The sequence below is a fragment of the Drosophila sulfurigaster genome, chromosome 2R (genome assembly GCF_023558435.1).
Source record: "Drosophila sulfurigaster albostrigata strain 15112-1811.04 chromosome 2R, ASM2355843v2, whole genome shotgun sequence".
NCBI classification, from domain to species: domain Eukaryota; kingdom Metazoa; phylum Arthropoda; class Insecta; order Diptera; family Drosophilidae; genus Drosophila; species Drosophila sulfurigaster.
In genome coordinates, this window is record NC_084882.1 from 30194922 (window position 1) to 30219134 (window position 24213).

The following is a 24213-nucleotide window of genomic DNA, read 5'->3' on the forward strand; positions in this document are numbered from 1 at the left end:
CCAAAATTTCAATAAAAAATAAAAAAAAAAAAAAAAAACAAAAAGTATTCCCTTTAGGAAAAGCACAACAAACGAGTCAGAGCGAGATGGATGTTGGTATTGTTTGTGTTTGGCCAGTGCTACTTAGTATCGAGCGACGTTTTGTTGACGTTAACTTGTCCGAGGCGGGTCGAACGCTTTGTTTGACTTGAATGCAAGTTGGCAATTGGATTGGCAACGCCCTCAACAACAACAACAAGAACAACAACAACAGCAGTAGCGGTAGAACAAAGTTAACGCCCAACTAGTTTAGACAGCAGCAGAATGTTGAAAATTTTAAATTTCTCCATTGAGCCACATTCACAGCTACTACGTCAATTATTATCACAGTTCCAGTCAGAGTAAAGATTACAGTCACGATAAAAGTAACAGTTTTAAGTTAGTGTAATATGACATATACAATAAAAGCAACAGTTACTGACCAAGTAACAGTTAGAATAAAAGGAACAGTTACTGACCAAGTTAGAATAAAAGTAACAGTGACTGACCGAGTAACAGTTACTGACCAAGTAGTACTGACCAAGTAACAGTGACTGACCGAGTAACAGTTACATACAGAGTAGCAGTTACAGCCACAACTTTAGTAAGTGTAACACGTACAATCACTGTTGCAAAAAGGTTAACAGTTACTGGCTGAGTAACAGTTACAGTCACAATTTAAGTAACAGTTGCAGTCACACCTATAGTAAGAAAGTAACAGGCGCGTTTTCAACAAGTGTAACACTTGCAATGAAAATTCTTCTAACAGTTACATACATAGTAGCAGTGAAAGTCCCAATTTCACTAAGTGTAATACCTACAGTTACATTTACAATAGGAGTAACAGTTACAGAGAGAGTAATAGTTTCAGTTAGAGCTTGAGTGAGAAAGTAACAGTCACGTTTTGAGTAAGTGTAACACCTACAATCACATTTACAACAACAGTAACAGTTACAGGCGAAGTAACAGTTAAAGTCACAATTTCACTAAGTGTAACACCTATAGTTACATTTACAATAGGAGTAACAATAGATAGAGTAACAGTTACAGACAGAGTAAAAGTAACAGTTAAAGTTAGAGTAACAGTTGCAGACGAAGTAACAGTTAAAGTCAAAGTAACAGTCACGTTTTGAGTAAGTTTAACACCTACAATCACAGTTACGACAACAGTAACAGTTGCAGACGAAGTAACAGTTAAAGTCACAATTTCACTAAGTGTAACACCTACAGTTACATTTAAAATAGGAATAAAAGTAACAGTTACAGTTAGAGCTAGAGTGAGAAAGTAACAGTCACGTTTTGAGTAAGTTTAACACCTACAATCACAGTTACGACAACAGTAACAGTTACAAACGAAGTAACAGTTAAAGTCATAGTCACGATTACAATGAATGTAATGGTTACAGTCACAGTTACAGTGAGCGTAATTGTTGCAGTCACAGTTGTAGTCGCATTCTTATGCACAGTGTGAAATGCCAGCACAGCGCGACCTTTTTGAGCAGCTGTCATTGAAAATTTTCAAGGCAAACTCGACAAGCTGTGAGCTGTGCTATGCGCTGTGTGCTGTGTGCAGCTGTGTTGCTGTCTTGCTGTCCGGGAGGGTTGCTCAAGTTGCAAGGTTGTGTTCAACAAGTATCTGGTGCAGTTGCTGCGACGCCTTGACACACAAAAGCCCAACCGCATGGTCGCATGAGACAAAAGTGCGGCCAAAAAGCCTAACCGAATATGCATGCTAGATTAGAGCTTTATGCAAATTCAGGCAACATCAGCGATCCCCAGGCACACACACACACACACACACACACACACACACACACACACACACCCGACAGACACACTCACACTGAGATACACCCACAGAACGACAACAGAAAACACTTTGCAAAATGTAAGCGACCTCGACGCACCGTCACCATTCACAATCTACATCACCGGAGCCGAGAGCCGAGAGCTAAGCGCCGAGAGCAGAACTTTCATTTGCATTTAAAGTGCTGCCATATGGCCAACAATGTTATGTGCTATTGCCCCTGGGCGTGGCAGACTCCCAACCATCTACCACCCCAAAAAAAAACACACAAATATTCGATTTTTATAACATCAAAAAATAAAAATGTGTCACAAAAATTTTTCAAAAATACCTGCACAAAATATTTGAATGCTGTTTAAATTTTTGCTGCATTGACCTCGACCTTTACTTTTGCGTACTCGTATTATGCAAAAAGTTCATTAACTAATTTCGTAATTTATCTGCGCCAAGAAAAAGGTAATAAATGATTAAGAAAACTTTGCACGTTCGCCTGTTGAAAGTTTTAAGCATCTTAAGGGCATCTTGTTTGCCGAACTTTATGCGGCATTAATCGAGTGCCGAGAATTGTTGCTGGATTGTTACTTGGATTGCCGGGATCGGTGGGATAGGCCAACCAATTGCGCTGTTTGCTTTATAAACATGCAAATGGTTTCACTGTTAAATTAGCAAGTTTATGAACTTAACTTGTCCGTCCGCAGACACAACAACCTGATTACAAATGACAATAACAAGAACTGTCATCTGAAAGCATGAAATTGCCATAGGCAGAATGTCGCACCCAGAGCTCCGTCCTCGACCCAGACCCTCGATGAAACCAGGTCAAAACAGGTATATGCAGAGAGGGAGAAACTGGAAAACTGGGCGCGCGTGGCACAAAACTTCTCTATGTATTTAATTTGAAAATGCGACAGTTATACTGCGCCACTGAATGTTTCGTGTAAATTAAATTACAAAACGCGACGATGCTGCGAGTGTCGAGTTCAACACAACCAAAAAAAATAACTGCCCAGACCCGTAAAAGCTCGGTTCTTTGGTCTGCCAACGTTACCATCGGACGGTCTGTCCCGTCCTGTTTTCAGTCCGTTTTTCGGTCTGTATTGCTGTCGGGGCCTCACCGGAACTGGCACATTAAATTTTCATTTAACCAAAAGTCCCTAAAGTTGAAAGCAAATGCTGCTGCTGCTGCTGCTGCAGCAACGAATACCACACACAAACTGTTTGTCCGACCCGAGAATTCCAGGCGCGTGAATCCAAAGAGATATACCAACAAACATTAGTACGTTTAGGGTCAGGCAAAGTGTTGCAAATCGTGCGGTGGCGAACGAACCTAAAAACAACTCGGAAAATTAATCCAAATCATGCTGGTGATAGTAAACACAAATACTGACACTTTAAGGCTGCCGACCATAAACAAAAAAAAACTGAACTCTAAAAACTTTAAGCCTTCCCATGCTCAAAAAGTCCTTAAAGTAAAGTTTTACTTTGATTTAATACTGAATGCGGCATTACTAGTCTTAAGGCTGTCAGTCTCAACTTTAGACGAGAAAATTCATTAAAGCCTTTGAAAATTAATTTAAAGCAGAGCACAAAAAAAAAGAGAAGAAAACTCCACGTCAGCATGGACTTCAGCCCGTGGCTGAATTTTAATTATTTTTGCTCCGCTTTTTATGCAGCTTTTCGCTAGCTGTATGCATTTTTCCAATTCGTTAAATACTTGACGATAAATTCTTTGCAAATGAAGCACGAAAAATGCGCATGCAGCACAATTTTTGTTGTCGTTGTTTTTTTTTTTTTTTTTTTTTTTTTAATTCAGCCAGTTGCATCGTCAGTTTATTTAAGAGCACGCTCATATATCATGATGCAAAATGTAAAGCGGCAAATTAAAAGCAAAAAATTTTCATTAAAAGGATGTTTTTGTGTGTGTGTGTATGTGTGTGCAACCTTTTGAACATTTTTAATTTGCGCTTAGTTTCAACAACACAATTGGCAACAATTGCACATTTCTGAATTGCTTTTTATTCATTAGCACGTTGTGTGTTTTTTTTTGTACTTGTGCTGTTCCTACTGTCAGCTTAACTACACTTGACTGCAAACACTTCAACACTCGACTGAACTGTTTTGCCTGCGGCTGTGCTACCCCCGGTTACCACTTCCACTTCCACCTCCCCATTCATGACTTCCAGCTAACACACCTTTTGCCACTTGACCAACCCAAGCCACCCACTTTTCACCCACTCCAGGTGGATGGATAGCGTGTCCGTCCGTACAAGCAATTCAAGTGTTAATTGCGGCGCTGTTTGACTCATTCGTTTTCAGTTCTTTTTTTTTTCCCCTGCTGAGTTGGGCGTACTTTGACGTTAAATAATTGCTATTAATATTCGCATATTACAAGCTACTAGTTTTTTCTTCTCTCTTATAAAAAGATCTGCATGTATAATGTAGCTAGTTTACGTTGGGTTATAGGCTTAGCTAAGTGCACTTAGCCAAGTTTATATTACAAAAGGAAGGGGAAAAGAGAGAGAAAAGAGTCGACAATAACTTCCGGCATATAAAACGAGATGTCTACTTAATTCAATATGCGCTGCTAATGCAGCGAATTGCCATCGAACAGATACTGTAGTGAATAGAGAATGGAATAAATATAAATACAACTAAAATAAAATGCCAATAAAGCGAACAACTTGTGCGCGCCACAGCTTTTGTGTGTTTGCTACACAAACACAAGCATACACATACACAAGTATATATTACATTGAAATAGGAAGCGGAAATGCGATTTTGGGTTTTTGGTTCTGCTGCTGCTGCTTCTGGTTTTGTTTCTTGTGTAGCAGCAGCAGCGTATTGCGATTCGAAATCCCCTAAATACAATAAATTGTACATTTCATTTAATTCCATTTCATTTACAAAAGCGAAACCAAATCCAAGCAAACAAAAGGACTTCGCCGCCATTGTGGGTGCCGCGGCAAAAAGACTCAGCGAGAGAGTTTTAGGGCGAACAATGAGAGCAAAGAACGCAAGAAAGAAAATACAATAAATAAATATAACAATTGAACTGAAAATGAATAAAACAAAATGAAATGAAGCTCATGAGCTGCTACTGCTACGATTGGGTTTGATATTCGTATGCTTGGCGCATTGCAGCGTCGCTTGTTTTTTTTTTTGTTAGGAGCAAAGACAGCCAGTGGCTGTTCCACATTGCTTTGCTGCATTCGTCCATTTGTCGAGGCTTCTTTGGTTTACCACTACTGCTGGACTGCTCATTTCTCATTCACAACATTCGTTACCCCTCCCCGTACTCCCTCCCTCCCCACTCCTATCATCAGCATGCGCTGCACCATTTCGTATGCTATGAATTTGTAGCACATGTCTGTGGAAAGCGCACCGATTTTCCAGCCAGTCAAAGTTTATTTAAGTTGATGCTCTGCCGAAAATCCCTTTGACCCCGACAATATCCTTATGCCTGTTCAGCTCTGTTCTCTTTTCATCACATCTTTCAACTTGGCTGCAGCTGGCACGATAAAGTTGAGGTTTTTTTTTCGTGTTTTTTTGGTTCGACTTGTTCGACTGCTTTCCATTTCCATTTTATGCACTTTTAGCTGCCGCACTCAATGGCATAATATTAAACAGTCGACAGTCTTTGATGTGTTTCACAACTTTCCACACGCCGCCGAACTTTGCGATTGAAAACAAAGTTATTGAAATTTTGTTTCGACAAACTTTTAGCATAATTCAATCATTTCCGCTCAGCACTCTGTGGCCGATTCACGATTCACGAACTCAATGAGATTTCCGGAAACATTTGTGCCGAGTTCGTCCATAAATTGCTGTTACACACAAAACAAAAAAAAAACACTCGCAGTTTTCATTTTCTGTTTTTTTCTTTTCTTGTTGGAGATGAGTTGAGTTGAGTTGAGTTGTAGGTAAAATGTATGAATGGAATGCAAAATAGATGAAAAATAATATTTCGATTGAATTCGATTGAATTGCTCAATTCAAAAGATATTTTAATTGGAGGAAGCAAAAGTAAATCAAATCCAAGTTCGTAAAGGATATTCACGAAAGTGAAGCATACTTTCAGGTATAAAACACAAAGAGTAGGAAAAATTCACTTGGCGCTGAAAAGTATGCTATGTTTTTTATATTAATTGGTTTATCTTCCTTTCGTTTAAATTATCTGCTTACACTTTATCAATCATTTTTGGTTGACATATTTAAAAAAAAACAAAAAGATTAATTTGTGAGGTTTATCTATACACTACATTTAATTCCTATAAGATCATAAAACATATTAAATAATGCCGTAAAACACAAAATGTGGGAAGTATTCTTGTGGCGCTTAAAAGTATGCTATGATTTTCTTTAAAATTAATTGGTTTATCTTCCTCCAGTTTAAATTGTCTGATTGCACTTTATCAATCATTTTTAATAGCTACATTTGTAGAAAAATAGATTAATTTGTGACACTTATCTTTATATTGATTCCCCAAAAGATCATAAAGAATATTACATAAAAACGTAAAACACAAAAACGTGTGAAACTTCATGCAGCGCTGAAAAGCGCTGAAAAGTATGCTGTGTTTTTATATTATTTGGTTTATCTTCTCCGTGTTTAAATTATCTGATTACACTTTATCAATCACTTATGCAGCATAAGTAATTGTTATATTAAAAAACTACATGATTAATTTGTGACACTTATTTGCATTTATTCATATTTATTGCATTTCTCTTGCAGTTTAATTAATGAACATCATTTTGGTTGTCTTTCATTTGCAGTGACACTTCGATATCAACGCGCGTGGACATGCTCACGCCTGCTATTGAAGTCTATAAGCCGCCGCTCTGACACAAAGATGACACTGTGGAGAGCAATTTAGGGAATCCATCGACGAGTAGCGATTTCTAGCAGAAGCTAATCACCACTGCGGAACTAACTACGGATAATCTATTTGTTCTTCCATCATAGTGTCAATCAAGTCTAGCAAACTGAATTCTGAAACAAAAACCTTAAAACCCAAACAACTTTTGGCTACAATGGAGGCCAAACAACAACTCCTCAGGCGCCCAAAAATAACAAAAAACAAGCGAACAATCCCAGGGCCAAGGCCAAGGTCGTCGATAACTACGCACTGGACGCAACACTGAGAAGTTTTAAACAGAAACTACCAATTAACACATACACTAACACTACTACACAAACACAAACACACAGACACACACATACACCTACACAAAACATATACAATGGAAGTGAAGCAACAAAATGAATGAAAGAAAAGAGAAAAAGAAAACAAAATATAATAATAATAATTGATCCAACTGAATAATTCCTAAGATTGATTACATTTAGTTACTTTTTAGCGTAAATGATTTTTAAACCTGGCCGGCAAATTGGCGGCCTCCAAATTGCTTCAACAAAGAGCAACACAAAAACAGAAAACAAAAACCGAAAACAAATGGAAACTAGTTGTAAGTATTAGGGTATTCAATATATATATATATAAATATATATAATTATATATGGCAATGCAACATCGCATATTTTCGTATAACCGCGATGAATTGGGGAAGGAAGGGGAAGAGCATAAGAATTGTGTTTGTATCTGCAACAAATTTAATATGTAGTACGTGTATATTATATAATGAGAGAAATGTGTTTGCAATGTGTATCGAATATGTAAATTTAGTTATGTAAATTTAAATGACAAATATGACAAACGACAAACACAACAAAACAAAACACAAAGAACAAACAACAAACAACCAAAACCGACAACAATATTTGTGAGTAATAATAAATGCAATGAATAATTTTTGTACTGCTGAAAAGAATAAATAACAAAAATAATGAGAAAACAAAAAAATTTAACATTAGATGTACAATTTTGCATAGTTTATGAATAAGTTTGTAATGCGTTCGTAATATAAAAAAACAAAAACAAAAACCGAAAAAACACTCACACACAAAACCAAAATGAATGCAAACCTTTAGCTAAAATTTAGAAAAACTAAAAAAAAAGGAAAAACAAAAACAAAATAGCAAACCAAATTTTCTCATAATCCAATCAACTGTTTTTCATTTCGTAATTTCACATTTGATTTCCAATTACATTTTCACGCTTCGTTTATTTCTGCTGCTGCATACAATTAAAATGCATCCACACCCACACACACACACACACACACTCACAGTCAGTAGGGAGTTTTGAATTTTTGATTTGGACATTTCAGGACGTCAACTAGCTGAGTATATAGACTCTAACAATAGCCATAGTCTCAGCTTCAATCGAAGTCCAGAGCTAATGAGCCCTCACAAAGTGCCCCCAAAAATGAAGATGTAATGAATTTGCTAAATAAATAATTATTTAAATTAAATAATGAATGGCAAAAAGCATAATTAAATTTAATTGTAAGCCTAAGATCAAATATATTGTTTATGCTCCATACCAATTTTGTTCAATCAAGCAAGCAAGCAGTCTTTAATCGGCAAATAAACCTTTTGTATATATAAAACAGAAAACTTAAACACATAATAATATGTATGTATGTATAGCTAAATGTTTTCAGACATAGTTAATTATTGTTTTTGACTGTGATCACATTAATAATACTTATGTATAATTGTATTATAATTGTTGCATTGTTGAACAACAAAAATTTTAAAACATACATATTTGAATTAAATCAATCAAACCAAAAGCAATTCAATTCACAGTCTCTCGCTTCAATATTAATTATAATGAGTAAATGATAAATTATCTAAACCAACAACAAAAAAAAAACCAAGCTAATTTTATGCATTCCGTTTTTATTCTCTCGATGATTATTTGATATTTATCGAATTACAAATTCTAAAGGATTCAATGGGATTAATGTCGCATCCACATAATGCGTTTAATCTCACTTGAAGCTTCAATGTGCTTTCAGAAAGCTCTTCTCATTCATGTTGACAAATTGGAATCCCCCTTTCAGCAATTGTCATTGAGACTCAAGCAGCATTTAAATTCTCAATTTCGCAATTGCTTCGCACACACAGAAATTCAATTCTTTCTTATATATTTTATGATTTAATTTTTGAATGTAACAGGAAAACTGGGCAAAATGTTTGCCTCAAGGAAACGGATGTGCTTGACAATATAATTTCTAAAAAAAACTAAAATAACAAGCAAATAAAAGAATACTTAGAACAAAATATGTTTTAGCAAAACGATTTCAATTATCATTTTCGATTGCTTTGTAGTTTTTTCGTATTTTATTTTAATAGGCATTTCACATATTACCGCTCATAGAACTTCTGCGCCCTGTACTAGATGAGGACAATGACGATAATGGTAATTGAATGATGGGATATTGAATGTTAACATTTAGTGTTTAGATTGGCGCAGAACAGGATAACGGTTGGCATTTGGCAATTGCATAGTTTTTTTATATTAATTGTAGATATATGTGAATGTTAAGCTGGTGAAATAATAAAAATATAAATAAATATAATAAACGGAAAACAGAAAAAACACGCTATATGATATAATAATAATATCAAAATGTTCATAGTTAAGAGACAAACAATAATACTGAAAGCAAATCTAAAAGCAAAATGGAAAATGGAAAATGGACAAAAAATACTGTAAATAAGTTGAGCCGAATATATATAATTTTGATAGTTAAGCTTATCGAAACAAAAATCATGCGGAAACGGAAAGGCAAAAAATATAAGCAAATAAACATTGTGTACTAAGAAAACAGCGCATAGTTAATAAAATTATGCCTCAGCAGCAGTTGAATTACAAAACAAAAAAAATGAAATACATACAACATAATATCCATTTTATACACACGCTTCATGTTGAACATGCTCGTTAATTATTTCGTTGTTACATAAATACATAAAGATGCATACGAAACATACTATACATACATTTAGTACTCGTACATATGCAACACAAAAATCTAAGTATAAATAACTAAATAATAGTAACAAATTGATACACAATTGCACACACACTTTTTTTACCAAATTGGCTTTGATGAGACTATGGTTTAATAACAAATTTGATAGGAATTTAGTTTACAAGCAATTTAAATACGGCAAAACCACAAACTAAAAAAAAAATACATAAAAAAATAAGAATACATTGAAGCGTATAAAAATAAATTCAACAATAAACAATAGAAAAAACAAAACAAACACAAAGATGATGAAATGAATAAACAACAACAATGGAAAAAAATGGCAAGCATTGAAATGACACAAAACACAAAAAAAAAACACAATGAACAATAAAAAATTTATTTATATATAATTGATGAGAGAAATAATCGAAATACATAAAAATAATAATAGAACTAGGCGCATATTGAAAAATAAACGAGAAATATTATTGACAGAAAAAAATGCATTGAAAGAGTTTCATTTTTATATTGAATGGGAATATTTCAGAGAAGACCAAAGGAAACCCTCTTCATTGACCCTAATTTTTGGGGCAAACACAATGCGGCTAAGAAGATTAATTATGGCCAGAGAAAATCGTAATTTTGTGATGCAGAACACAGTTGATGCCTGCATTTCATATCGGGCGTGGGATTATTGGCTTTGTGTTGTGTCGTCTTTCAGCCAGTGTCATTCGTTATGTACAGGCGAAAAGCAAATAAAATCAAGCGTGAGCAGATAGATATATTCGTATGTTATATGTATTATGTAGTAACAACAATAGCATTAGCAGCTATACCACGAAGTGAATTACAGAAATCCTATGAATTTTCTATGTAACAAAATGGCGTACACTTAAGTAACACACCAGCAACAGCGACAGAAACAGCGGCAGCAACATCATCGTCATCCGCAATTCCGGGCCGTTGATTCCGTTAGATGCTGATGTTTGAGGATGGCAACCCATATATGAGTTGTGCCACAAAGGAGCGACACAGTCGCGGGTTTTGCGCTCCCTCGACAACAAAATGAAATGAAGTGAAATGAAATCAAAGGCATCCATCGGCGATGTGTGTGAGTCTGACTGAGTGTGTGTGTGTGTGTTGCTGCTGCTGCCATCAGAAGGCAACGCATGGAAATAGACACAGTCGACCTCCCATCCTCATCCACTAGAGATATACACGTATGTAGTAGGCAGTCATCCCAGTCAGTTCCGGTTCTTCTCCTCGCCATTCAGGCTGCCAGCGTCAATGATGATGTTTACAGTTGAGCTGCAATGCGAGGCACACACTCACACACACACGCACGCAGCTTGCCACCTGCCCCCTCAAACCAAACTAGTTTATGGGCCATGCACAGTCCTCGCCCCCCTCTCTCGTGTACAAGTGATAGCTGAGGTTTTTGTGCTCCCAAAACGCCAAAGTTGTTTACTTTGGCATGTCTTTTCCCCCCTCCAATTCAAATCGAAAAGCAAGTTTGCTTCAGTAGATAGTGCGGTTATGGTTAGTGCGGCAGTTGAGGAAGCTCACGATGTTTTCGGAATTTGGCCCAAATATGCCATAACTATGAACCAAAATTTTAACTACTTCGATTAGCCAAAGACCCTAATTTTATCAGGCTCGCAGCGTGTGTGTCCAAAGATTGAAATCAGTGTCCCGATTTACGACCAAACGCACTTCATAATAAAGCAAAATATCCGCCGGGGATTAGAGTTTAAATTTAAATTGTTAAAATTACATCTGCTGCTTAAACTTAAGCATTATTACAATGCGTATACTTAATAAATTAAAGCTCAAATCTAATGCTTAAATAACTCTTCAATACTTGTGTAATTGGCATTCCAGTTGTGCCCACAATTAACTTAACTGCAACTTGAAACTCGGACTGATGTTGCACTGAAATATTCCGAGCATTTTTTGCATTTTGCGTTGCTGCAATTTTTGCGGTTTAATAAACATTTCTGAGCTGTTGCAAACACTCATCTCTTGTTCCAGCTTTTGTGTTTTGCCTTTACTTTTTGTTGATTGCCGAGTAATACTGAGAACAACGTCCCCTTTTTTTGTTTTGGAAGAGTCAGAGCCAGTAATCGTGCAAATCATGCTCAACATGACTGCGAAGCTACCTGCTGCTTGTACAAATCGAAAACTGCCCCCCAGGTGGAAGGTGGCTGGCTACACATCTCAACAGGTAAACGAAAAACCGAAGCCCAACCCACTTGTCCAAACGCTTTTCCGGCCAAGCCATGCAAATGGCAAACAGGTATCCAGAGGGGTACTGGGGAGGGGGAAGAGGTGGAGGTAGAGATGGAGATGGAGGCAAGGTGAGCTGATTCGAGTGAAACGCCACTAAAGGGCGCAATTGAGAGAACAACAAGCTTAACAAGTTGCCAATGCTATTGCCATTGGCGGCGTTTGGCATTTTGGTGTTTGGCATTTTGGTGTTTGTTCTCACAGCAGCCTCTGTGTAAGTGTGTGTGTGTGGCACAATTCCCACGATTATTTGTGGGGGGGCCAGAGATACACGTCAATTGAGCACAATAATGTGTCATTTTTGTCGGCTTTGGGTGTTGTGCGCGCTTTAATTGCGCATGTAAATCATAAATCAACAGTTGAATAATTCCATTGTAAATAAAATGACACACCAGCTGATGCCACCACCTTCGTTCTCCCCGCTCCCCGCAAATGAATTGGTTAGCCAGTTAATATCGATTAGTTTTTTGTGCTTGAGTCAGCCTTGAAAATGGCGGCATTTCAATGACGTTGCCCCCAACCCCAACCCAAGAGTCTCCACCACAAACCATTCATCGGCTGTCAAACTCGAGTGAAGGAGGAGCTAAGAAAACTATACCCCAAAAACGTGGCCAACGAACGCCACTTCTCTTCAGCACTTCTCGCTTATTTCGCTTTAAATTTATGAACTTGACTCTTGGTTAGCTGCCATCCAATACATACATACAAACACGCTCATTCTCTATGTTTTTTCTGCTGCTGCTTTTTCGCCTCGCCTCGCCTCGTCCCTCTGATCAGACACACGAAATGCGGCGCTAAAGGTTTGCATGACTACAGGAAATTACCATAATTTCAATTTAAGAAATTAAACGAATTTTGTTGGAAACGCAAAGAGCCCCACACACACACACACACACACATACACAGTTTGGCATGCCAAAGTAGCCAAGGCTTTAATAATAAAATTGATTCTCAAGACCAAAATGGCTAATACTTAAAGCCAACTGAGACTCTTCTATTTTTTTGCTGCAAAAAAAATGCTATTCAAATTCAAATTTCATTTACCATTAAATTCTGCATAAATTTTATTATTAAGTTAATGCGAAATTACCTCATTGCATTTCACATTGTGGAATGGAAAGATAATATAAATAGTTGTGAGTGCAAATATTTGAGCTAGTTAATTACTTGTTGCAGCTGCGTACACTTTGACATGCATAATAATAATTATGAATGTCAATCAATATGAGATTTCTATTTATTTTAATGACATCATAATGTAAAGCGCGTGTGTGATTAAAACGGTTGCAACCAACAAAAAAAATTAATTAAATGAGTTAGCAAGCGCAGACAAAAAAATGTTTTAGAAATATGATTGAAATTCAATTCTGTGTTTATTTAATTACAGTCATTCGTATAGCTACAGGCCAAAGCTTAATATCTATCTCTTTATTATGACAGTTTTTTTAACCTTGCATGACAGTTTTGATTACTATTTTCTGTTATAGATAAAGACTTTTTTGAGGAAATAAATGAGTTATAAAGAGCAGATAAACGCAATATTATAGAATTATGTTTTAATTTAAATGTATTAGTATTTATTTATTTCTTTCTTTTTCAATTGCTGCAGGACAAATTGTAATATGTATCATTTTGTTATTAGAGATATTCGGATATATGTATACTATTTTTAATTCTGTTATAATAATTAATAAAAACGAGTTTTTTCTTTATTTCCTTTTTCATATTTCATTATCTATATTTAGTTCTTTTGTTGAATGTGTTGGATGCTGTTAATTGCATTTAAATCATTCAAATATGAAGCGTATAAATATAACAACTTTTCATTACAAAATAGTAAATTCATTTTAATTTGTCAGCCGAAGTGGTCAAGGCTTTAATAAAAAAAATTGATTCTCAAAACCAAAGGAATTAATACGTAAAGCTAACTTTTCTATTTTGTATTGTCCCTATGGTTATAAACTTAGACTATATATTTTTTTAAAAGTTCGTTACATTTACTATGAAGTTTGCCAGTTAATTATCTATCAGATTTTGACAGCTCGATAACTCTAAGCTAGACAACTCTGTGCTGGATTCGTTTAGCAAATTAAAAGAGGTTCTATAAAAATAATTCTAAAGGAAAATGTGACTCAACAGATTTAAGTGTTTATTATATAAAATAATAAATAATAATAGAAATAATTAAATTCGTATATACACAAAATTTCATTTAGTAAAAAATATGCATCCTCTATAAATTAAACAAATTTGTTTTTGAGTGCTTTAAATTAAAAAAATGTTTTCAAAGTCTATTTGCAAATTAGAGTAGACCCGAAATTCAGCAAAGAATTAGAGTTGAAGTTTTGATGCTGAACGCACAGAAAAATTCCACGTGGAAACTCTTGTCAATCACATTGATACGTGCACATACAAACACATTGACACATACACACACAGCTGTTGACAAAGTTGTTGACTGTATTTTCTGTCATATCACGCCGAAAATTCAACAGAGGGGGAACGAGAGAACGAGAGAAGAGAGCATGTTGTCAAGCGGCAGTGACAAATTTTATCCAACAATGAAGTGCGAAATGTGCCCGAAAATAGTTGCAAACTTTGTGTTCGGTCTATGCGAACGATGCGTCGCCATTTGGACCAGTCAACGGAACGTGGAGGATTTGCACATAACAATGGACAATGTGAATGCGATTCTCGTCGAAATGGCGCAGGACAAAAAATACTACGACGATATGGATCAAACATTTCGACGATTTCTCGAAGAGCAGATGCGACGACGTAAAAAGAAAGTTGATCTCTTTCAGAATATGCGCGAGAACTTTCAAACATCACTCATAATGACAAATAAGCGCACAGTCTGCAGGTTACCCTTTAAAACGGAAGACAATTATTGGGAACTGAATGAGTGCAAATGCGAAAAACTTTTTGAAATTCCGCCAGACGGGTTGCGATCCATCCACAGCGAATATATTACGAATTTCAACTAAATATTGTTTTATTTTTTTCGAATTTTCGACAATTTTTTCTATCATTTCGATTGATTTATTGTCGCCAATTGACATTTGGCCATGTTTTATACAAAAAAAAAACAATCAGTCGCTGCAGTTGTCATATCGAGCCATGGCAATAAATTTTACAGGGTGCAGGATCTGGGTTGAAAACCAATTGAAGCAAAGTGATTGCATTTGCAGCCAAACAACCGACAACGGACAACAGACGACGGACAACGCACTGAAGCACAGCCTGTTGATGTCCTTGGGGACTCGTGTACATTTTGGTAATGAAAATGTTTATTCAAACTTGCGTCAATGGCTGTGTTTATCACAAATAAATATCAATCTACATAAATAAGTGCTGGTAGCTACAATAAAAGGGTATGAGTTGATACAATGCATGCGAGAGTCTACATACATACTACATCGAACATGTCATTGTTCGACAATTTGTTTAATGACAAAACTAATAAATCAAATGCTTTGTCCCGTCCATTACATTCAATTTGACCAACTGACGTCAGGCCAACGAACGAAAACGATAAATGTGTAAAGGGGAAGTGGGAAATGAGACATAGATGGCGCGACTGTGCACCGATAGTACCGATCGATAACACGATCGATTGTCGCTGATCCATTTGCTGGATTACAAAACAGAAGTACTTCTCAGTCAACGAAGGCCTTAAAGTTGCATTTTAATTAACTTTATTTAAACACAAAAAGTCTACAACTCAATTCCAGCAAATAAATGAAAGCTGTGCAGCAGGTGAGGTAAATAATTTATAGCAAATTGTGTCATGCACTACGATAAATTTGATGTGGCCATACAGATATCAAATTCATTTAAACTGCAACAGCACTTTCAGAGATAAACTTTACGTTTTGTTTACTTTTCATCTGTATATTCTGTAAAATGTAAGCTGAAACAAGTGAGACAGATAAAGCCGAGTTTCATCGACTTTGAGATACCTTCTAACAATTTTTTCATACATATCATTTAAAGAAAAACGGTTTTTGATATTAAATTGTATATTTATATACTGACAACTTTTAAAATATACTATAGAATTACATAAAGAACGACAAAAGGTCACATTATCCACTAAAGAATTTAAGGTTGCGAAACTGTATTCCGATTTTTGTCTTGTTATTTAATTTAAATTTAAACCTATTTTGTGAATCATAAATATTATGAATATTTATTATGCCAAAAATGCAAAACAATGTTTTAAAATACACTTATTATTTTTTTGAAAGGAACTTAAAAATTGTATATAATAATATGCGAGTTTTAACACTGAATTTATTTTAACCTAAATCTCTATCTTTTATATTCTCAAAAAACTATAGATTCATCGAATTTTTTAATTCAGAATTCTTTAAGTATTTTTTTGACATCAAAAAGTTGAGTTCTAGTTTTTAGAATGTAATTTTTTCTCTATACACAGATAGGAGGTGGTTATTTCGTCTCATGTTAACGCAGATCAATAATAAACTTTTTGTAACCGGAAATACTTTCCCTTTCTACTCTATTATAAAGTTGTTTCAAAAGCTGAAACATGTGTGTGGAATCTCTTTGAAGTCTCAGCTTATTTGTTTTAATCGCAGCACAAATGTTTTGTGAATGTTTTTTAAGCTGGGATAAAAATGCAAAAATTGAACAAAAATTGAACAATTTCTAACCGTGTCAATTCATCGAGTTTGGCAGGTAATAAATAACCAAACCCAGCAGGGAGACCCAAGTGCATCTTTTGTAGCTTTACAGCTGCTGACGTTCGATTCGATGGGAGAAAGGAAAGAGGGAAAAATGGAAAAAGGGAGACAGCTTAAAAGCAAAGAATGGGTTGACAGTAAAAGGGGCTTTCAAATGAACATAAATTGAGGCATGCAACAGCAGCAGTAGCAGCAGCAGCAATAGCAACAGCCATGGCCAGTGGAAACAATGCAAAAATGTCCGTTAAATGGCAGGACACAGTTGCGAGCTAGCTTGTTGGGATCGTAATTAAAGCCAACTTGGGTTAACGAAGAGAAATGTTTGCAGCCATGGAAACAAACAAGAAACAAGTGCGACTGTGGCAGCTGCAGACAATTTCTATTTTTCTTTTTTTTAACTGCTGCTGCTGTCTTTTTTGTTTACATCTTCTTGTTTTCCTCACTTGACTTTTATTTGAACTTGCATTGATATGTGTGTGTGTAACATGAGAGGGGGAAGGGGAAAGCTATGGGGGTCGCAACTCGTTGACTGCAGTTTGACTTCCATTTGCACCGCGCCTCTTGTTACCTTTGCAAAAGTTCTTTTCTTTTTTTTTACGTTTTTAGGTTTTTTTTTTGGCTTTTCTTGTTTGTGTGCATTCTGTCACAGGGCAAACTGCCAAATTGGCCTAATGGCGTTAATGCGAATACGAGCCCTGACTAAACCAGCAACATCAACGGCAGCCAGCAGCCAGGAGCTTGGAGCCAGCTGACATCAAAGGTCATTACACAGGCCATCACTGGATGTTGCCAAGCAATCTTTTTTTTTTTTGGGAAGGAGCAACAATAATACAAGTTTGAGTGCATGCAACTCGTTTGATAAATGCAAATATGCAAGCAGCACTTAGAAAGTTGGCCAATTTGGCACAGGTAACGAAGACGACCATCAAAATGCGTTGAAATCGAAAAACAATCGATTCGATCAAAAACTTTGCAACACTGGAACAACTGACAACGACTATTGTCAAAGTTTTCAAACCCAACTTAATCAACACTCCTCGTTGCCCTCATTCTTTTATTCTTCATTTTGCGGACAGAACACACGTGCAATGGCCAAATTCTCAAAGTGCTCGCAATGTCAAATCAGAACTCGTAAAATTGTTAGAGATCCGGCCACTCAAAAGAACATTTATTTGTGCCCAGTAAGCTACACAAAAATCTTAGCTATAATTGTGTAAATAATTGAATTTGCTGTTTATAGAAATGCTACCAACTAAGGAAGGAGAAGAAGAATGAGATGAAGAAACAGAAGGAAATGAAGAATGAATTGCCTGCTGTGAAAGAAGATAACATTGTGACTCCAACTCAAGTGGCGATAGTTTCACCGATTCGTCGACTTGAAATTCCTGTTGCAAGTGCTGATGCTGTTGCTGCCACAAACGAAACACTGAGTGGGCCTGGCAACGTGTCCATGCCACGGCGTGTGCCTCATTTGATGGAGGTTTTTGTCATCAATGGACGCAAATGTATTGCCATATCTGAGAAAGCATTAATACATTCGACATAAGAAAAATGGCGAAATTTACAAGAATCTATAACAATGTGATTAACATTTTTGTATAAGACTTTACACTAAATACAAAAACAATATATTTGCCAAATCTATTTGTTTAATTATTGCATGACAATAATGTGATCAACATTTATACAAACACAATATATTTTTTAATTTTCTTTGTGAGATTTTTTTGTCATATTGATGGGAGACCATAATTATGAAGCACACAGATTTGCCTTGAACTTATGTGCAACAGACTGCTGAACTGCTCTTTCAGCTTATAGTGTCGTCTTTGTTACACAGTCCAGGGATGCCAAAACTAAGGGCTGCATAAAAACACTTCCAATGCTTCTTATTGAAAGAAATGTCGATTACACTTCATTGCACTTGTTATTAATCATAATTAAAAAAATTTTCAAATATTAAAATGAAATATAATAAATACAACATTAAATAAATTATATATTTAACTACAAATATATATATATATATAAAAATAAGTACAATAAACTTAAATTAATTTTCAGAGAAGTAAATTTATTAAATCCATTACAAAATAATAATGCCGATTTCACTTTGAAAGTAACATTTAAAAAATAAAAATTAAAGATCATTAATTAATTTATTATTTTTTTATTATTATTAGTTTTAATACATTTACATTACACCAGACAGCAACATCAATTTAAAATTCAATAAATAATTTTTTAATATTTAAACAGGAAGTTTTAAGTATTACACCAAAAAAGCAATGTCAATAATTCAACATTTTGGTATTTTAGTTTTCTATGTTCTCCTTTATTGCTGTCCCTCACTGTCAGCTCACAAAACTGACTAATTTCAGAGGAATGTGCATAGAACCGATTCTCTTAACTTTAAAGTCGACATCAGCTCCAAATGTGGCTGTATATTACTATATAAATATTGTAGCCTTTGCTATGCAATTCCCAACACTTAATATTGCAATTTCCAACAATTAAAAATTAAATAATTTATTTATTCAACTGTAAAACTAAATAAAATAGAGTATAGTACAACAAAAAAACTTTTAAAAAAAGAAAGAGAGCGACTTTTTCATTAAATCCATTACAATATATGCACATGGGCTTCAAAGATATTTCGAAAGAGCACAGATTTCGTATGCATAACACATGAAACATGATCGATAACAAACAATGTGTGAAAACGGTGGAACATTTAAAAATGATTGATTGATGCGGATTAAGTTCACGAAAAAGAAAATCAAAATAAAAGCGGCAAAGTAAAATATGAAATTCGAAACACAGCTGACACTGTGAGAGGGAGAGAGAGAGCGACGTTAACATTAACGTTATGAATTTAATTGTAAATATTTAACAGCAATTGGGGTCGAGTAAAATCAATACGCAACAAAATTGGTCAAATAAGTATGTTGTTATTTAAACGGCTCTTGACATTTGCCTGACCATAAACACAAAATTTTAATTAAAGTTTTTGTACGCTAAACTAATATACAATTTGCATAAATTAATTGGAGCACATTGCGTGACGCATAAAAAGCTAATAAGAATAACAAGCACAGTAACAGCAACAGCAACATTCAAAAAGCAACAGCAACAATGAACAATAAACAAAAATAGCAAACAGAAAACAGCAAAACGCAACTGCAGCTCAGTCAAAGTTTGGCGCACAAAAATGTTGATGGTGTAAATTTTGCCAGCTTGCATCAAAATGTTTATTTTTAAATATTTTTCCCGTCGTTGCAACTTTGCAACATCTGCGCACCAGCTATTGTTGTAGTTGTTGTTGTTGGTAAAAGAATGTGCGTGCTACTGCGGTATTTATTTACGTCACATTTCCGCTTCCGCTTCCGCTTTGACTTTCGCTGCTTGCAAGCTGCATTTCGCACCAAAATCTGACCCCGCCTTCAACTAACTCGATTTCCGTCCGTCCCACTTTAGTTGGACACGACGGTGATGCGTGATTTTCTAACATTTTCCATGCCCATAAAACTTTTAATGGAATTTCCATAATCAGATTTTCAAGTTGTGGAAAAGCGCTCCCAACAACCCAAAACTCGATTCGAATTTTTCAAAAATTTACTCCACTTTTCAACACCCAGCGAAACTGCGTGGCAAACTGTAGATTTTCGTATAATAAAAATGCTTTAATTGCAAAAAAGGTGTTTAAACTCTCTCGTTTGTTATTTTTATATACATTTTTCATACACAGACAGAAAATCTAGATTGAAATTCTTGATTTTAAGATTTGATTCATATTGAATAACAAATTCCAAATTTAAAAATAAAAATGTATATTAACAACACATAAGACTAATGTTTTTGTTTTATTTAAAACAATCTAAGAACGCTTGATCTTCAATTAATATTTTTCCCTCTTCAGTTCTCAAAATAACATAAGAATACATTAAATATATTAAAGAATGTGTATCAATGTTTAATTTTAATCTTGATTTCGAATTTTACTTTCTTCTTAATTTCGACATTAAAAATGAATTCCTAATCGTAGCACTTTTTCCCCTGAGTACTTTTTTTGTGTACCAATTTTAAACATGAAAAAGGGCAAAGTTTGGAAAATCAAGACTAAAAATAAGATTACAAATCTTGATTTAAGAATTCCAGATTGAAAACTTAATACGTATTTTAACAACATTATATACAAGAATATTCTTTTTTTGTATTTTATGTAAAAGAATATAATTTTAAGATCCTGAAGTACGATTTTTTCTTCAGGGTTTATAACATAATATAATATATTCTTGAATTTCAGGATTGTACATTATAGAATTATAAAAGAGTCTTTATTTCTTTATTTTCTATATTTTAGGTTGTTTTTTTCCTGTGTACTTTTTTTTGTGCAAATTTAAAACATACATTTTTTGTAGTAGCATTTATTTTATTTTAATTGCAAAAGGGACAGTTTGGACAATAACAAGCCCAACTATGCCCAGGGATTACACCTGGAACACACACGTGTCCGCATTGTTGTATGTTCGGGTATGTTAAAGTTGCTCTTAGCAACAGTGTCTAGTGTCAATTTGGCGAAGTCACTCTCTCACATACTTTGAAAGTCCTTCAAAGTTGAAATGCCAGTGTGGCACATATGTGTTCACACGCACACACACGTGCTTCGGATGGAGTTGTTGTATATGGTATATGTCTATGTACAACTATTGTCAAAATCAAAATCAATGTTAAGACCTTGTAACCTTCGTCAAGCTTTTCAACTCTGTATGTGTTTTTTTTTTTTTTTTTTTTGCGATATGACATTCGATTTTCGTCGTAGTCGGCGACCTACAAAAAAGTTGAACGCCTGAAACTATGCAACACTGTTTGAGTGCACCTGCCAACCCAAAAAACGTAAAAAATGGTAAAGAAAAGGTAAGTCAGGCCAATCAACCAACATGCAAGCAAGGGTTTAGCTGGCTGCCTAGCGACAATTAAGGTCGCACCGCCCCAAAACTCAGCTGCTAGTCGATGTTTTTGTTGTTGTCGTTGTCATTGTCATTGTTTTCCATGTTTTGACTACTTTATTAAATTCCATGCACGCGATTCCTCTATCTCTCCCTTTCTTTCGGTCTGTCTATGGATATTTGGGACTCGCCAATCGAATCGAACTTGACCAGCTGCTTGACCATTTAATGCAGCTGATTTTCAAAAGCTAAATGCAAAACTCACGTGTCAACTTTACAACCCATTTACCATAATTGAAGTGCTTCACGCGATTTAAGTAGTCTCTGCTCTCTATTCTCCCGTCTTCCCTCTCCCTCTCTTTTTCCATTTGTCCATACCCAGTCCCCAAGCTCTATTGGCATTCCCATGTCCATGTCCCAATCCCAATGGCAGCTGCTCAAATATCCATTGGCCATTTGGCGCCTGCAGATTGCATGCTCATTAGAGCCCAACACCAGCATTATTTTTTTGTTTATGTGCACACTACAAAACGGGGGAGAGGAAGTGAGAGTTTGATATATATGCCAGAAGTTATGCGACATGCTCATTACATTAAAACATGCTTTACATTTGACAAATGTTTTTCATAAATTATTTCCACATTAATGTCGAATGCGAAGTAAATAGCGATTTTCACTAAAGTTAAGTTTTTGAAATTAAATTTTATTTAAAAAATTTATTTCAAAAAGATATTTTATATTTACATATGAAAATCTATTTGTACTCATTAAAAGTTCTTAATAAACAAGTTTTTCATTAAATATTTATAAAAAAAAAAAATTATATTTTTAAGGTAAGTAAAGAATACTACAAATGCAACAAAAAAATAAGTTCAGTTGCACTAATGTTTTTACAATTTAACATAACATATTACATAATATCTATTCATTGAGCTATATTATATTTAAAATGCGTTACCACAAGCTAAAATCTATTTATATTCGACTTGAAGTTCTTCACAAAAAATATTTTTATTCAGTGAATATTTTATTGAAATATAATAAAGGATTATTTTACTCAAAGTGTGTCTCCAAAAATGACAGCAAAATTTGATTATATTGAAGATTTTAGCCATGTAATTTTATTTAACAAACTCGTTTTTAAAAAGTTTTAATTATATTCAATTAGTCAATACAAACTATAAGCTTTGTCAATGTCGCGAAAGTTATGTTAATATAATTTTATTAAGTGAAATGAATTTTTAAAAAGGTAATTATATATTTAACAAAAGCCGCCGCATTCACCATTTTTAGGTGAGTAACTTTTTCAACAGTGAATTATTATTTAATACCATACAGATACAGATATACAAAAATATGTCACAGCCTACTAAAAATGTGCATTTTAGGAAATATTTTTATGATCGAAAATAGAAATCCATTCTTAAAAGCACATTTTCAATATGTTTAAAAATATTGTAGTATAGAAAATTTGTTAAACGCAATGTAGAGTATTGGGTATTCTGTTTGACTTTTCGAGTGCCCGTCGTACTTATTTCAGTCTGCGCTTTGTTCTTCCATTCGGTGGCCATTGCGCTGCGCCTTATTCACTGTACCATGAATGATAATGACGTACGCATCCTTTTGGCACGCCTGCAAATAGCTCGGGACGAGTATCAGAGTGGCCCACTCAGCGACTGGCGACTGGCAAATGGAACTGGAACTGGAACTGGCCATATGTTCTATGGACCACCCGATTCACCCCGCTTCCCACCCGCTTCGTCCGCCTCACCCGCACAAAGCAACCTTAACTCAGTGCGCCGGCTCTCGGGTCTGGGTGACCTCAATAATAATTTCGTCTAATTGCTTCGTAATTATGCCGCGCACATGCTTTTCTCGATTTGCTGCTGCCTCTGTTGGTAATTCACTTCACCAGCTCCTCCGAGAGTTCTCTCTCTCTCTCTCTCTCTGTCTTTTGCTCTTAACAACAACAAAAATAATAATAATAATAAAAAAAGAAAAAGAAGAAAAAAAAGAGTGCGTGTTAGATTGTTTGGCTGACCAGTTTTGTAGGCCCATTGTCGTTGTCGTTGTCGTTGTTGGCAGCCAACTGGTCGGCCATTTTGCTATATTATTATTTGTCTCTTTTGTTTTGCGCAATTTTTCGTCATTTGCTTCATTTTCTGTCATTAGAAGCATTTAACTTTTTGCTGTTTGCCGATTTGCTTCCATTATTCATGTGCCTCGCCAGCCACTCGCAATTTGTGTGTTGGCCACACAGCAAATTGGCCACAGCAACAAAAAAAATATACGAAACACATTCGGATGGAGTTGTTTTTTTTCGGTTTTCGGTTTTTGTTTTACTTTCGGTTGCAGTGGAAAAATCCAGCTTTGCCGGAAATGTTTTGTGTTATCATTTCTGTTTTTTAAGCGTCAATTAATTCACCTTAAGCAACTCGCTTCATGTTTTTTGTAGTTTACCCAATTTTTTGCGGGATTGTCAAAAGGATGAGTGTTGGCGTGGAAAATAACATTAATATGTTATATTGACACAAAAATAAAAGCTATTAAATTACAA

At 35.1% G+C, this 24213-nt stretch overlaps 3 protein-coding genes across 3 annotated transcripts in view; all 3 read left to right on the forward strand.

Moving 5' to 3' along the window:
- Positions 1-6909, forward strand: part of LOC133837634 (protein tipE) — a 34876-nt gene extending 27967 nt beyond the window's left edge. Inside the window, exon 3 of the mRNA XM_062268470.1 lies at positions 6602-6909. Coding sequence (XP_062124454.1) covers positions 6602-6671 — 70 coding nt within the window. The 3' untranslated portion in view covers positions 6672-6909. The remainder of the gene's footprint in view (positions 1-6601) is intronic.
- Positions 6910-14377: 7468 nt separating this feature from the next.
- On the forward strand, positions 14378-14989 carry LOC133837112 (uncharacterized). The gene has a single exon (XM_062267772.1). The coding sequence runs from the start codon at positions 14527-14529 to the stop codon at positions 14986-14988; it is 462 nt and encodes a 153-aa protein (XP_062123756.1). The 5' UTR covers positions 14378-14526; the 3' UTR covers position 14989.
- A 2717-nt stretch (positions 14990-17706) lies between these two features.
- LOC133837162 (uncharacterized) lies at positions 17707-18347 on the forward strand. The gene is made up of 2 exons (XM_062267840.1): positions 17707-17888; positions 17948-18347. The coding sequence occupies exons 1-2, from the start codon at positions 17796-17798 to the stop codon at positions 18251-18253; spliced, it is 399 nt and encodes a 132-aa protein (XP_062123824.1). The 5' UTR covers positions 17707-17795; the 3' UTR covers positions 18254-18347.
- Positions 18348-24213: the final 5866 nt, after the last annotated feature.

Bases quoted from the DNA above. Each gene is read 5' to 3' on its own strand.
- LOC133837162 (XM_062267840.1), top strand. From the start codon at position 17,796: ATGGCCAAATTCTCAAAGTGCTCGCAATGTCAAATCAGAACTCGTAAA. The intron at 17,889-17,947 runs GTAAGCTACACA...TGCTGTTTATAG, and splicing joins AGAACATTTATTTGTGCCCA to AAATGCTACCAACTAAGGAA.
- LOC133837112 (XM_062267772.1), top strand. From the start codon at position 14,527: ATGTTGTCAAGCGGCAGTGACAAATTTTATCCAACAATGAAGTGCGAA.